The sequence below is a fragment of the Medicago sativa genome, chromosome 1 (assembly GCF_051527215.1).
Source record: "Medicago sativa cultivar Bolivia chromosome 1, Bolivia_mono, whole genome shotgun sequence".
NCBI lineage: Eukaryota > Viridiplantae > Streptophyta > Magnoliopsida > Fabales > Fabaceae > Medicago > Medicago sativa.
This window is the reverse complement of record NC_140749.1, coordinates 58,587,250-58,600,771: the sequence shown is the minus strand read 5'-3', so window position 1 is coordinate 58,600,771 and position 13,522 is coordinate 58,587,250. Positions and strand designations below refer to the sequence as shown.

Sequence of the window (13,522 nt, the reverse complement as noted above, 5' to 3'; positions counted from 1 at the left end):
CAAACTTTTTTTCATGTATACTAATGAACTTACGAGTATATATATACAGACAGACACAGTACACACTAAACCGACAATTATTCCAAATTGAACTTCCAATCACTATGTTCTCTATTAAGCACAATTTTCTTCATGCAATTTAGTACACAGTTAGAAGCACTGGAATCCCATGGCCATGATTGTGCTAACTTCAAATCACTTTTTAGTAGCTACCAAATATAATTTCGGATTTAATACTTTATTATATGCTATAGGGACTCATCCTCAATTAATACACACTGCATATAAATAAAATGAAATAAAAATAATACAATACACACTGGCACTGCATTTGAGCTAAAGTCTAAAAATGCACTGTGAATTGATTCAAGGCTTATGGTGTTGGGTGTAGATGTAATCCAAGTGAGCCTCCATATTCATCCTTCTGCTAAAGCATTCTTCATCTTTTTCATAACATTCCTCTAATCCCATTAGCTATACCAAATTGAATCAAATTAGAACATATAAAGAGAAAAAAAAAAACTAAAAACTAATCAAGGTAAAATATTTCACTTTGGACTTGTGTAGATTTGACAAAGTAACATGTTGCAAATGTTGATAAAAACATTATATGTGTTATTCTTACTTGTTCCATATCTTCTTTCACTTCAGTTGATGATTGAGCCATAGTGTTACCAATGATCTTCAATTCCTTTTTTTCACCTATATACACACATCAAGTTGTTCCAAGTTCCAACCTCAAAAATTAGCAAATAGAGGGAGGTGAGAAAAAAAATACATAAGAATAAAAAGCATGATACAACGTGGTTAGTTACCATGTCTTGAACCTTTTGGTAGTACAATGAGGCGAGAAGAAGCTAGGAAAGAGGAAAGAATGATAACAAAGAAAAACAAGATAATTTGATGCTTCATTGGAGATAGCTAGTTAGAGAGGAATCAAAGCAAAAAAAAGCTTAGGAAGAATTTAACTAAACTATAAGAATGTGGTAGAAGGAATAAATAAATGAAACTTTGCATAAAGCTGCTTAAAAGGGGAGTTTGAGTTTGAGTCACGTGGAGACTCCAATAAGTCTACAACTTACGAGCATCTTCACTGGGACCTACCCGTTTACCATCTCTGTATTCTTACTTGGTTCATGTCTCTAAGCCATTCTCTAATTAATCTTTGAACCCTATTAATATTTGAGTTAACAGTGTTTTATCCTTTGTAATATTGTCATTTCTGATTTATCTTTTGTAACTTTTCTTGTAGATTTCAACTTGTAATTTGAAGATTCTTTGGTTTTGGACTTTCATGAATCTTAACGATACAAAATCGATGATACAACATGGGTAAACCGAAATTTACTCAAATGTGAAAGTATCATAAATTTTGTACTTTGATGTCATGAAGGTACAAAATCAAAAAATCTTCAAATTACAGGGATGAAATCTAATTTTTTTTTTTATAGGGATAACCCGAAAATAACCTATATTACAGGGAGTAAAACATTATTAACCCTTAATATTTCACCTAATCATTGACTTTGTTAATATTTTATAGGTCATGCTAACTATTGCCCCTGGAGCACTAGTCAAAGATGTCAAAAATATTACTCCCTCCGTTTCAAAATGAGTGTCGCTTTAGCCAATTGCACACAGATTAGAGAATGGAATAAAGTAGTCAAATGTCATAGCAATTTTACCAAATTATCCTAATCAACTATTGGTTTGTTTTTCATTAAAGAAAAAATAATACTTTGGAAGTAGTGTAACATAATATTAATTGAAGAGTACAATTGAAAAGAAAAAGTTATTATTGCATTGGAAACTGAAAGCGACATTCATTTTGAAACAATTTTTTTGGCTAAAACGACACTCATTTTGAAACGGAGGGAGTATTTTTTTTCATTAAAAACAACAACCTTTTGATTTTCATAGAGTTGAACATTTCACTTTTCATCAATTTCCAATGCAAAAATTCTATATTAATTTTATTAACTAATACCCCATAGACACTAGTTAACATTTTCCTTAACGTATCACTGGTTAACATTTCCCTTGTTTAATTACTTATATGTTCTTATAATTAGGTGTAAGTGTCGTGTTTCAGCTTCATAAAAGTATCACAACATTCACATATCATCATTTTCAATGTAGAATAAAGAAACCACCATTTATTTATGAAAATTGCTTTTTTGACAATGAATACTTCCTATTGACACAAATAAATGACGTTTTTACCCCTAGCGGCAGTTAACAACCGTTAGTCTAAGCGCCGACAGTCAACGACCGCTGGTTTCCAGCGGCAATTAACTGTCATTGTGTTCGTAGTATATTCAAGTCCATAATCCAGACACTCACTCCATCATCACCATCACCATCTTTCTCTCAAATTTTCACTCTCTCTCTAAAAAAACTCTACCAAATCATCCAAAATTTCTTCCACTAAATCACAAGTAAGCTATCACTTATGCTATTGTCATACATTTTAGTTAGTATATCTGTTTATATGTTTATAATTTTAGTTGTTGTTTAATTATTAAATTTTGAATTTTTGTTTTTAATATAGTTATGTTGTAGATCTGAAATGCTATTAACATATATTATGAATACCTGTTATAATGAAGTTATATTGCTTGAATTTATATTATTTTTTTCGAATTTTATAAATTTTTTAGGGTTTGAATATTTGTTTTTAATATAGTTATGTTGTAGATCTGAAATGTTATTAACATATATTATGAATACCTGTTATAATGAAGTTATATTGCTTGAATTTATACTTGTTTTTCGAATTTTATAATTTTTTTAGGGGTTGTTTAGAATTTTTAGGGTTTATGTCAAATTTTCACTACAAGTGTTTGAATGATTTTTTCATTGATTATTTTTAATTTCTAATTGTGTAGATTTGAAGCAATGGCCGGGTGGATCGACGTTCATGCAGAATTCAACGGCGGAGAACCTCAGAGGTTGAAGGTTCGGTGCCTTGATGTAACGTTAAGAGGTCTCAAGGATCAACTGAATGAATTCAACCAAGCACTCAACCCCAGAGACACAAGGAGGGTGCAAAACGTTCGGTATAAACGTCCAAAGCTCGACGAGGGGAAAGTATCATTCACTTGGGTGGAGTTAAAGAACGACGAAAACGTGACGAGCATGTTTTGGGAGCACATGTTCCAGTGGATCGATATGCGGGTAACGTTGCTGAGATCAACTGAAGATATCATCAACAACTTGATTCCGCCAGAAGATTGTCATTAGTTAGGGTAAGATGCATTCCAACTACAACAATTGTCTTACCTCTGAAATGGGGTAATTCAAAGTTTCCAAACGGCCAGGACTCAAGCATTTCGCTCGGCATTCATGTTTTTCCTTTGAAAAGATTAAATTCTTGTTAGGCTGGTTTAGATGAAGGTATTAAGTGTCAAGGAATGGACCTCATTTTCGTTGGCACTTAAATACCATCATCTAAAGCAAGCATAACAAAAATTTATTCTTTTCAAAGGAAAACATGAATGCCGGGTGAAATGCTTGAGTCCTGTTGTTTGGCGAGTTTGAATTTACCCCATTTCAGAGGTAAGACAATTGTTGTAGTTGGAATGCACATTCCAACTACAACAATTGTCTTACTCTGGATAGGGCAATTCAAACTTGTTAATCGGCATGACTCCAACATCTCGAATTTTTATGTAATGTAACGAAACCTTAATTCGAATTTTTATTCGAATTGACTCTATCGCAATTTTTATTCGAATTCACGCTATCACAATATTTATTCGAATTCACGCTATCGCAATATTTATTCGAATTCATGCCATCACAATATTTATTCGAATTCACGCTATCGCAATATTTATTCGAAGTCACGCTATCGCAATATTTATTCGAATTCACGCTATCGCAATATTTATTCGAATTCAAGCTATCGCAATTTTAATTAATCGTATTCACGTTAGTTTTAATTAGTTTTTATTCGAATTCACGTTAGATTCACGTTAGATTTCTTTAATACACATTTTTTATTTTAATTTTTGTATTTCATATAAATAAATGCAAATAAAAACTAAAATAAAGGAACACAAGTAATAGATATAAAATCACATTTTATTAATTTCATAATACATTTACAATGGGGTAAAACTAAATCTGTTTTGTCGTACCAATAACAATAAAAATAACATCTTCGTCGTACATATTTATTCCTTAATAGGTGGAGTCATCTTCGTCGTATATTTATTCCTTAATAGGTGGAGTCATCTTTATTCCTAGAACTTCTGGATACTCTTCTCCAAGATACTCATACAAGACAACACCAAGATGACCCAAAATTGTTCCTCACCTTTGCACTCTTGTTGTTTAATAATACATTTAACTCTAAAGACAAAAAAGCACAAACCATAAACCCTAAATCCTTAATAGGTGGAGTCATCTTTATTCCTAGAACTTCTGGATACTCTTCTCCAAGATACTCATACAAGACAACACCAAGATGACCCAAAATTGTTCCTCACCTTTGCACTCTTGTTGTTTAATAATACATTTAACTACCGCTTGGGTTAAAACAAAGGCAAAAAACCAGAAACCATAAACCCTAAATCCTGGGGTAAAACCAATTCAAAGAAACCTCTTGAAATTTTCAAATTTTCAATGAAAGGCGAATGATGACAAACCAACATTTTGTAGAAGAAAGAGTAAGAATAAGAGTAAAGAGGAGAGAATGATAGGAAATGAGAGTAAGAAGGAGAGAATGTGAGGAAATGTGAGGGTTTTTATAGGGGAAAAATGTTGAAAAAATAGGTTGAATGTTGAAAAAATAGGTTGAATGAATGATGGAAAAAGAGGTTGAATGTAGAAAAAATAGGTTGAATGTTGAAAAATGTTAAAAAAATAGGTTGAATGTAGAAAAAAATAGGTTGAATGAATGATGAAAAAGAGGTTGAATGATGAAAAGGACGGTACATCCTAAAACGCACGTAGCAGCAGTTAACTGCCGCTGGATCCAGCAGTTGTTAACTGTCGGCGCTATACTCAACTGTTGTCAGAAAAGCAATTTTCTTTATTTATCTTAGTATGAAGAGGATACAAGAGAAATGGATTGTCTAATTTCAAAGCGACATTTCCGTAAGGCGTATGACCATATGGACTGGGATTATCTACGACAGGTGTAACACCCCGTTTTCCCAACTTAAAAATTTCATTAAAATTATCAGAGTTCATCAACATAACGGAGCATCACATACATCAATACATCATTTAACAACAATATAATAATGGGAAAATACTATTTATTTAAGCAACCTGTCTTTATAAAATTCAATAATCAAATGCAGCGGAAATTTAGTTTGCAACGTCACATAAAATCTTGGCATAAAAGGCCACAACTTAACATCTCAAATAGTCTTCATAAAATGTTCAACATTTATTAAACAAAATACGTAACAAGAAAAACAATCATCAGACACCCCCATCCCGTTACGTATCAGAGCATCCTAGACGACACGAAGTGAGGAGTCTACTCACGAACACAACTAGTCTTTATTACCTGCACATTACCCACGGTCGAGGCAACATATACGCAGAAGGGGTGAGATTTCACATTCATTAAAAACAAATAATAATTCATAAAAGATAACCAACAGCATATATCTAACATTAATATCATCATTTAGCCATCATTTAACGAGGTTAAGTAATCCACAACTTCATAGTTATTCGAAGGTAACATATTCATCTTAATTCACTCCATTTACATCATTATAAATAATGGGACAGCAACAACATCATCAAAACGGCAACATCATCACAATATTCATCATTCATTTTTATTTATGATGACTCTACAATGCAACAACAACATCAACAACAACTTAGACAACAATAACATGCATGTGGTACCACCAGGGCATTAAGCCCCCATCGCTAAGGTCATATTTGGACCGTCGGGCATTAAGCCCCCATCGCTAAGGTCATAAAAACCTGTCAGGCATTAAGCCCCCATCGCCGACTATGCAACAATTCGACTCTAAATGCAACAATCTTCATTTTTAATGTTAATTTAATTAGCAATTGATCCACATCAGTTCATTACATCAAAACAGCATCACTGGAACATCGTGTTTAGCAACATCATCTATAATATAAACATCAGGAACTAATTCATCAAAGATACGGGCGAAAGGACACAATTTCGCACAACATCAGGTCTGTACTGCACTAACTCGCAGTTGCGAGCTAAACAACTCGCAGTGGCGAGTTCAACGGGGCAACTCGCAGTTGCGTACAACATTGCTCGCAGTGGCGAGCTAAAAGGGTTACTCGCAGGTGCGAGTAGGAACGCTCGCAGTTGCGAGCGATGACAGAACAGGGTTCTGTCGGAGCTCTGCAACACATCTCAGCACTCGAATTCTCACTACCCAGCCCTCTAATTCATCACCAATCAGCATCTAAACGTGTTCTATGACTAATTAACATCTGTCTACATCAAACTACATCAAAATTCACCTAATTCTTCCACTTTTAATGATTTTTGACCTAATCCCAATCCCTTAAACCTACAACAATTGATCACTTCTATGAATTAAAACTTGTTAATAATGAGAGTTAGTCTCACCCTTACCTTAGATTATGATTCTGAAATCCAACAGCCGCGTTCTTCGTTCTTTAGGGTTCTCTCTGGTTTTCTCTTCTTTCTCTCTTCTTTCCTCTGTTGTACGCGTTCTAATTTTCTCTCCCAATTACAGACTTTTATTCTTTCCCTAATTGCTCTTCTCACCACAACTTACTCTTTCCCCTAGTAATTTAATTATTTCTACTAATAACAATATTTCTCCCCCACTTAAGAAAATACTTATATTATTAACATATCTTCTACCAATATATATATATATATATACATATATATAATAATTCACATAATATTCTAATAAAAAAGCCATAAATCGCTTAAATATTAATTATGAAAAAGTGGGCGTTACAACTCTCCCCCACTTAGAATATTTACGTCCTCGTAAACGTACCTTGTTCAAACAACTCTGGGTAAGATTCCCGCATCTTACTCTCCAAGTCCCAAGTCAAACTTTCACCGGCTGCTCCTTCCCAAACAACCTTCACAAGAGGTATCTCCTTGCCTCTAAGCCTCTTCACTTCTCTACCCTCTATTCTCACCGGTAGGGTCTCGATTGTAAGGTTATCCCTTACCTGCACATCATCTCTTGGAATCACATGGGATGGATCCGGCACATACTTCCGAAGTTGCGATACATGAAACACATCATGCAAGTTCGAAAGATGTGGTGGCAAACCCACCCTATAAGCAACCGTTCCGACCCTTTCTGAAATCTGATACGGGCCAATAAACCTCGGAGTCAACTTCTTTGACTTCAATGCACGTCCAACACCCGTCACCGGAGTGACTCTCAAAAACACATGGTCTCCTTCTTGAAACTCAAGATCCTTCCTGCGCTTATCATGATAACTTTTCTGTCTATCCTGTGATTCTTTCATCTTTTCTCTGATTAACTTCACCTTCTCAGTAGTCTGTTGGACAATCTCTGGTCCCAATACCACACTCTCACCGGATTCAAACCAACACAACGGAGTTCTGCATCTCCGACCATACAATGCTTCGAAGGGTGCCATTCCAATACTAGCGTGGTAACTGTTGTTGTACGTGAATTCTATCAGGGGTAGATAACTATCCCAAGTTCCACCTTGCTCAAGCACACAAACTCTCAACAAATCTTCCAGCGACTGAATTGCCCTTTCCGATTGTCCATCCGTCTGCGGGTGGTATGCTGAACTTAACTTCAAATTAGTGCCCAAGGCCTCATGCAAACTCTTCCAGAACCTCGATGTAAACCTCGGATCTCTATCCGACACAATGCTTGATGGGACACCATGTAGCTTCACGACATCTCTAACATAAATCTCTGCTAGCTGGGACACAGGAAAAGTAATATTAATCGGAATGAAATGAGCCGACTTCGTCAATCTATCTACGATCACCCAAATTGCATCATTCCCTTTGTTGGTATTCGGCAAACTCGTCACAAAATCCATGGATATACTATCCCATTTCCATTCCGGAATCTCTAGCGGTGTCAATAACCCAGCAGGTTTCTGATGCTCAACTTTTGACTTCTGACAAGTCAAACATGCATACACAAATTGTGCCACATCGCGCTTCAAACCTGACCACCAAAACATTTTCTTCAAATCTTGATACATTTTAGCAGCTCCTGGATGAATACTCAAACTGCTTCTATGGCCTTCCTCAAGGATCATCTTCTTCATCTCATCATTATCAGGAATACAAATTCTTCCTCGAAACTTCAACACTCCTTGGTCATCAACCTTAAAGTCACTGTCTACAGCAGGATCGGTTGCGACCATTAAATCCACCAACTTCACATCTACTTTCTGCGCCTCTCTGATACTATCCAGAAATTCATTGTTGATCTTTAACATCCCCAATTTCACACTCCTTGGCGACATCTCGCAAACCAAACTCAAGTCTCTGAACTGTTCAAGCAATTCCATCTCTTTAACCATCAGTGCCGACAAGTGTAAAGTCTTCCTACTCAAGGCATCTGCAACAACATTAGCTTTACCTGGATGATAATTCAAACTAAAGTCATAATCTTTCAACAATTCGAGCCACCTTCGCTGTCTCATATTCAATTCCTTCTGATCAAACAAATACTTCAAGCTCTTGTGATCACTAAACACCTCAAATCTCGAACCATACAAGTAATGTCTCCAAATCTTAAGTGCAAATACAACTGCAGCTAATTCAAGGTCATGAGTAGGGTAGTTTCGTTCATGAGTCCTCAACTGTCTTGATGCATACGCAACCACCTTACCATCTTGCATAAGTACACCTCCCAAACCCAACTTGGACGCATCACAATACACTACAAAAGGTTCATCAGGTTTCGGCAAGATCAAAATCGGAGCCGTCGTCAAACGCTTCTTCAATTCGTTAAAACTGTTCTCGCAATGAATATCCCACACAAAGGTTTTACCTTTACACGTCAACTGCGTTAACGGAAGTGCTAACTTAGAAAATCCTTCAATAAATCGTCGGTAGTAACCCGCTAAACCCAAAAAGCTTCTAATCTCTGTAACTGACTTCGGAGTCTCCCATTGTGATACCGCTTCAACTTTAGATGGATCAACTGCAATACCACTACCAGAAACAACATGGCCAAGAAAACTTACTTCCTTCAACCAGAACTCGCACTTAGACAATTTAGCATACAACTTCTTTTCTTTCAGCACTTGCAAGACAATCTTCAAATGCTCAGCATGTTCTTCCTCCGTCTTAGAATAAATCAGAATATCATCAATGAACACAACCACGAAGCGATCCAAAAATGAATGAAAAATGCGATTCATATACTCCATAAATACACCAGGTGCATTACTAACACCAAAAGGCATCACCTTATATTCATAATGTCCATATCGCGTCCTAAAAGCCGTTTTCTGCATATCTTCATCTCTTACTTTAATCTGGTGATAACCCGACCTCAAGTCAATCTTGCTGAACACACGTGCACCCACTAACTGATCCATCAAGTCATCAATTCTTGGAAGTGGATACCTATTCTTTATAGTTACTTTGTTCAACTGTCGATAATCAATACACAACCTCATACTGCCATCTTTCTTCTTAACCAGTAACACTGGAGCTCCCCAAGGTGAAACACTTGGTCTAATAAACTTCTTGTCGAGTAGATCTTCTAACTGTTTCTTCAACTCAGCCAACTCAGAAGCTGACATACGGTAAGGTGTCATAGACACAGGCTTCGTTCCTGGAACAAGATCAATAGAAAATTCAACTTCTCTTTCCGGTGGCACATCAGGAATTTCATCAGGAAAAACTTCAGGGAAATCGCACACTACTTGTAACTTATCGATCACTGCTTGATTCTCCAAAGATAAGGATGCCATCAAGGAAAACATTAGGATTCCATCGCGTTCTAGCTGCTTCAGCTGCTTAGTAGACAAAAACTCCGCGCCACTTTCCTCTTCAGCAGAAGAGAAACGCACCGACTTACTAAAACAATTAATGAGAACATGGTTGTACTCTAACCAGTTCATACCAAGAATCACATCCATTCCACTCAAAGGTAGACATACTAAATCAATCTCAAAATCACGATCAAACATAGACAGGGGACAACGTAAACAGACGAGAGAAGTGGTCACCGAACCCTTAGCTGGAGTTTCGACAACCATTTCTCCATTCATATCAGACATAGCAAGGCCCATCTTAGAAACACAATCAAAAGCAACAAAACAATGTGTAGCACCAGTATCAATAATAGCAACTAAAGGAGTATCATTAATGTAGCAAGTACCTCTGATCAAACGATCCTCATTCTCAGTTTGAGTACCAGTCAAAGCAAAAACCTTACCCCTGGCCGGGGCCTTCTTTGGTTCAGTACACTGAGCAGAAATATGTCCTTTCCCACCGCAATTGAAACAAATAGTGTCATCGTGCTTGCATTCTGCAACTGTATGCCCTTTGACACCACAACGGTAGCACCCTCTCGTCTCAGTAGCACCACAAGCATTACTCTTGTGACCTTTTTCTCCACATTTGTAACAAACAATCCCAGCAGGAGTCTCATTCTTCTTAGGCTTCCTCTCATCATTCACTTTATGCTTGCCCTTATCAGCTGGAGTACTATAAGGCTTCCCACGATTCTGTTGCTGCTTACCCCTTCTCTCATTCATAATCTTATAATGAGCCTTCGAATCATCTTCATAGATTCTGCACCTGCTCACCAATGCAGAAAAGTCACGGATCTGTTGGTAACCAATGGCTCGCTTAATATCAGGACGCAAACCATTCTCAAACTTGATACATTTAGAAAACTCAGCATTGTCTCCAGTATAGTGTGGATAGAACTGAGCCAGCTCCACAAACTTTGCTGCATACTCTGTCACCGACATGTTTCCTTGCTTCAGCTCAAGGAACTCGACCTCTTTCCTTCCACGAACATCTTCAGGAAAATATCTGTTTAGGAACTCTCCCTTAAACACAGCCCAAGTAATAGCCGCACCACCTTGCTCTAATTCAGGTAAAAGACCCACCCACCAGTCATCAGCCTCCTCAGATAGCATATGCGTACCAAAACGCACCTTCTGATCATCAGTACATTGCATAACCCTGAACACCCTCTCAATCTCCTTGAGCCATGCCTGTGCTCCATCAGGGTCGTACCTTCCTTTGAAAGTGGTAGGATGATTTCTCAGAAAGGCCTCCAACATCCTTACATCAGCATTAACACCAACACCAACATTTGGTTGTTGTCCTACAGCTTGGGCTACAGCTTCCAAAGCAGCAGCAATCGCAGCATCATTTCTTCCAGCCATTCTAGTCCTCTTGTAACAGATAAGGTTTGCAGCCTCCAGATCTACTCTTCTTTACTGCACCACACACAACGTTTAGAATAACATAATAATGGTATTCCAATTGCTAAAATAACACAACTTGACTCACTACTTGGCCGGACGGACCGACCTGCTCTGATACCAATTGTAACACCCCGTTTTCCCAACTTAAAAATTTCATTAAAATTATCAGAGTTCATCAACATAACGGAGCATCACATACATCAATACATCATTTAACAACAATATAATAATGGGAAAATACTATTTATTTAAGCAACCTGTCTTTATAAAATTCAATAATCAAATGCAGCGGAAATTTAGTTTGCAACGTCACATAAAATCTTGGCATAAAAGGCCACAACTTAACATCTCAAATAGTCTTCATAAAATGTTCAACATTTATTAAACAAAATACGTAACAAGGAAAACAATCATCAGACACCCCCATCCCGTTACGTATCAGAGCATCCTAGACGACACGAAGTGAGGAGTCTACTCACGAACACAGCTAGTCTTTATTACCTGCACATTACCCACGGTCGAGGCAACATATACGCAGAAGGGGTGAGATTTCACATTCATTAAAAACAAATAATAATTCATAAAAGATAACCAACAGCATATATCTAACATTAATATCATCATTTAGCCATCATTTAACGAGGTTAAGTAATCCACAACTTCATAGTTATTCGAAGGTAACATATTCATCTTAATTCACTCCATTTACATCATTATAAATAATGGGACAGCAACAACAGCATCAAAACGGCAACATCATCACAATATTCATCATTCATTTTTAGTTATGATGACTCTACAATGCAACAACAACATCAACAACAACTTAGACAACAATAACATGCATGTGGTACCACCAGGGCATTAAGCCCCCATCGCTAAGGTCATATTTGGACCGTCGGGCATTAAGCCCCCATCGCTAAGGTCATAAAAACCTGTCAGGCATTAAGCCCCCATCGCCGACTATGCAACAATTCGACTCTAAATGCAACAATCTTCATTTTTAATGTTAATTTAATTAGCAATTGATCCACATCAGTTCATTACATCAAAACAGCATCACTGGAACATCGTGTTTAGCAACATCATCTATAATATAAACATCAGGAACTAATTCATCAAAGATACGGGCGAAAGGACACAATTTCGCACAACATCAGGTCTGTACTGCACTAACTTGCAGTTGCGAGCTAAACAACTCGCAGTGGCGAGTTCAACGGGGCAACTCGCAGTTGCGTACAACATTGCTCGCAGTGGCGAGCTAAAAGGTTTACTCGCAGGTGCGAGTAGGAACGCTCGCAGTTGCGAGCGATGACAGAACAGGGTTCTGTCGGAGCTCTGCAACACATCTCAGCACTCGAATTCTCACTACCCAGCCCTCTAATTCATCACCAATCAGCATCTAAACGTGTTCTATGACTAATTAACATCTGTCTACATCAAACTACATCAAAATTCACCTAATTCTTCCACTTTTAATGATTTTTGACCTAATCCCAATCCCTTAAACCTACAACAATTGATCACTTCTATGAATTAAAACTTGTTAATAATGAGAGTTAGTCTCACCCTTACCTTAGATTATGATTCTGAAATCCAACAGCCGCGTTCTTCGTTCTTTAGGGTTCTCTCTGGTTTTCTCTTCTTTCTCTCTTCTTTCCTCTGTTGTACGCGTTCTAATTTTCTCTCCCAATTACAGACTTTTATTCTTTCCCTAATTGCTCTTCTCACCACAACTTACTCTTTCCCCTAGTAATTTAATTATTTCTACTAATAACAATATTTCTCCCCCACTTAAGAAAATACTTATATTATTAACATATCTTCTACCAATATATATATATATACATATATATAATAATTCACATAATATTCTAATAAAAAAGCCATAAATCGCTTAAATATTAATTATGAAAAAGTGGGCGTTACAACAGGTGATGGTATAAATGGGTTTTGAAAACAAGTGGATCCAATGGATGTGTATGTGTGTCGAATCTGTCGACTATTCTGTTTTGGTTAATAACGAGGTCGTGGGTCCAATCATTCCGGGCAGAGGTTTGCGGCAGGGGGATCCACTATCCCCTTACCTTTTTATTATTGGCACGGAAGGCCT

The 13,522-nt window shown here is 37.0% G+C and overlaps 2 protein-coding genes across 2 annotated transcripts; both read right to left on the bottom strand.

The window, feature by feature from the left end:
* Positions 1–77: 77 nt before the first annotated feature.
* Positions 78–1,055, bottom strand: LOC146955806 (uncharacterized). The gene is made up of 3 exons (XM_085714169.1): positions 816–1,055; positions 626–702; positions 78–474 (listed from the first exon to the last, which is right to left on the bottom strand). The coding sequence occupies exons 1-3, from the start codon at positions 910–912 to the stop codon at positions 367–369; spliced, it is 282 nt and encodes a 93-aa protein (XP_085570295.1). The 5' UTR covers positions 913–1,055; the 3' UTR covers positions 78–366.
* A 5,016-nt stretch (positions 1,056–6,071) lies between these two features.
* On the bottom strand, positions 6,072–13,202 carry LOC146955805 (uncharacterized). The gene is made up of 6 exons (XM_085748971.1): positions 12,985–13,202; positions 9,335–11,416; positions 8,218–8,557; positions 7,711–7,917; positions 6,999–7,179; positions 6,072–6,112 (listed from the first exon to the last, which is right to left on the bottom strand). Exons 2-6 carry the CDS (start codon positions 11,365–11,367, stop codon positions 6,072–6,074), a joined length of 2,802 nt encoding a protein of 933 aa, XP_085605097.1. The 5' UTR covers positions 11,368–11,416; positions 12,985–13,202.
* Positions 13,203–13,522: the final 320 nt, after the last annotated feature.

What these genes read in the sequence shown, in the direction of transcription:
- LOC146955806 (XM_085714169.1), bottom strand. Translation starts at nt 912, where the DNA reads ATGAAGCATCAAATTATCTTGTTTTTCTTTGTTATCATTCTTTCCTCT. An exon ending in ACCAAAAGGTTCAAGACATG is followed by an intron (nt 703 to 815) that starts GTAACTAACCAC and finishes GTGTGTATATAG; the next exon opens with GTGAAAAAAAGGAATTGAAG. An exon ending in TGAAAGAAGATATGGAACAA is followed by an intron (nt 475 to 625) that starts GTAAGAATAACA and finishes AATTTGGTATAG; the next exon opens with CTAATGGGATTAGAGGAATG.
- LOC146955805 (XM_085748971.1), bottom strand. Translation starts at nt 11,367, where the DNA reads ATGGCTGGAAGAAATGATGCTGCGATTGCTGCTGCTTTGGAAGCTGTA. An exon ending in TTGGATCGCTTCGTGGTTGT is followed by an intron (nt 8,558 to 9,334) that starts GTTCATTGATGA and finishes TGCCTTGAGTAG; the next exon opens with GAAGACTTTACACTTGTCGG. An exon ending in CGCTGGAAGATTTGTTGAGA is followed by an intron (nt 7,180 to 7,710) that starts GTTTGTGTGCTT and finishes GATGATGTGCAG; the next exon opens with GTAAGGGATAACCTTACAAT.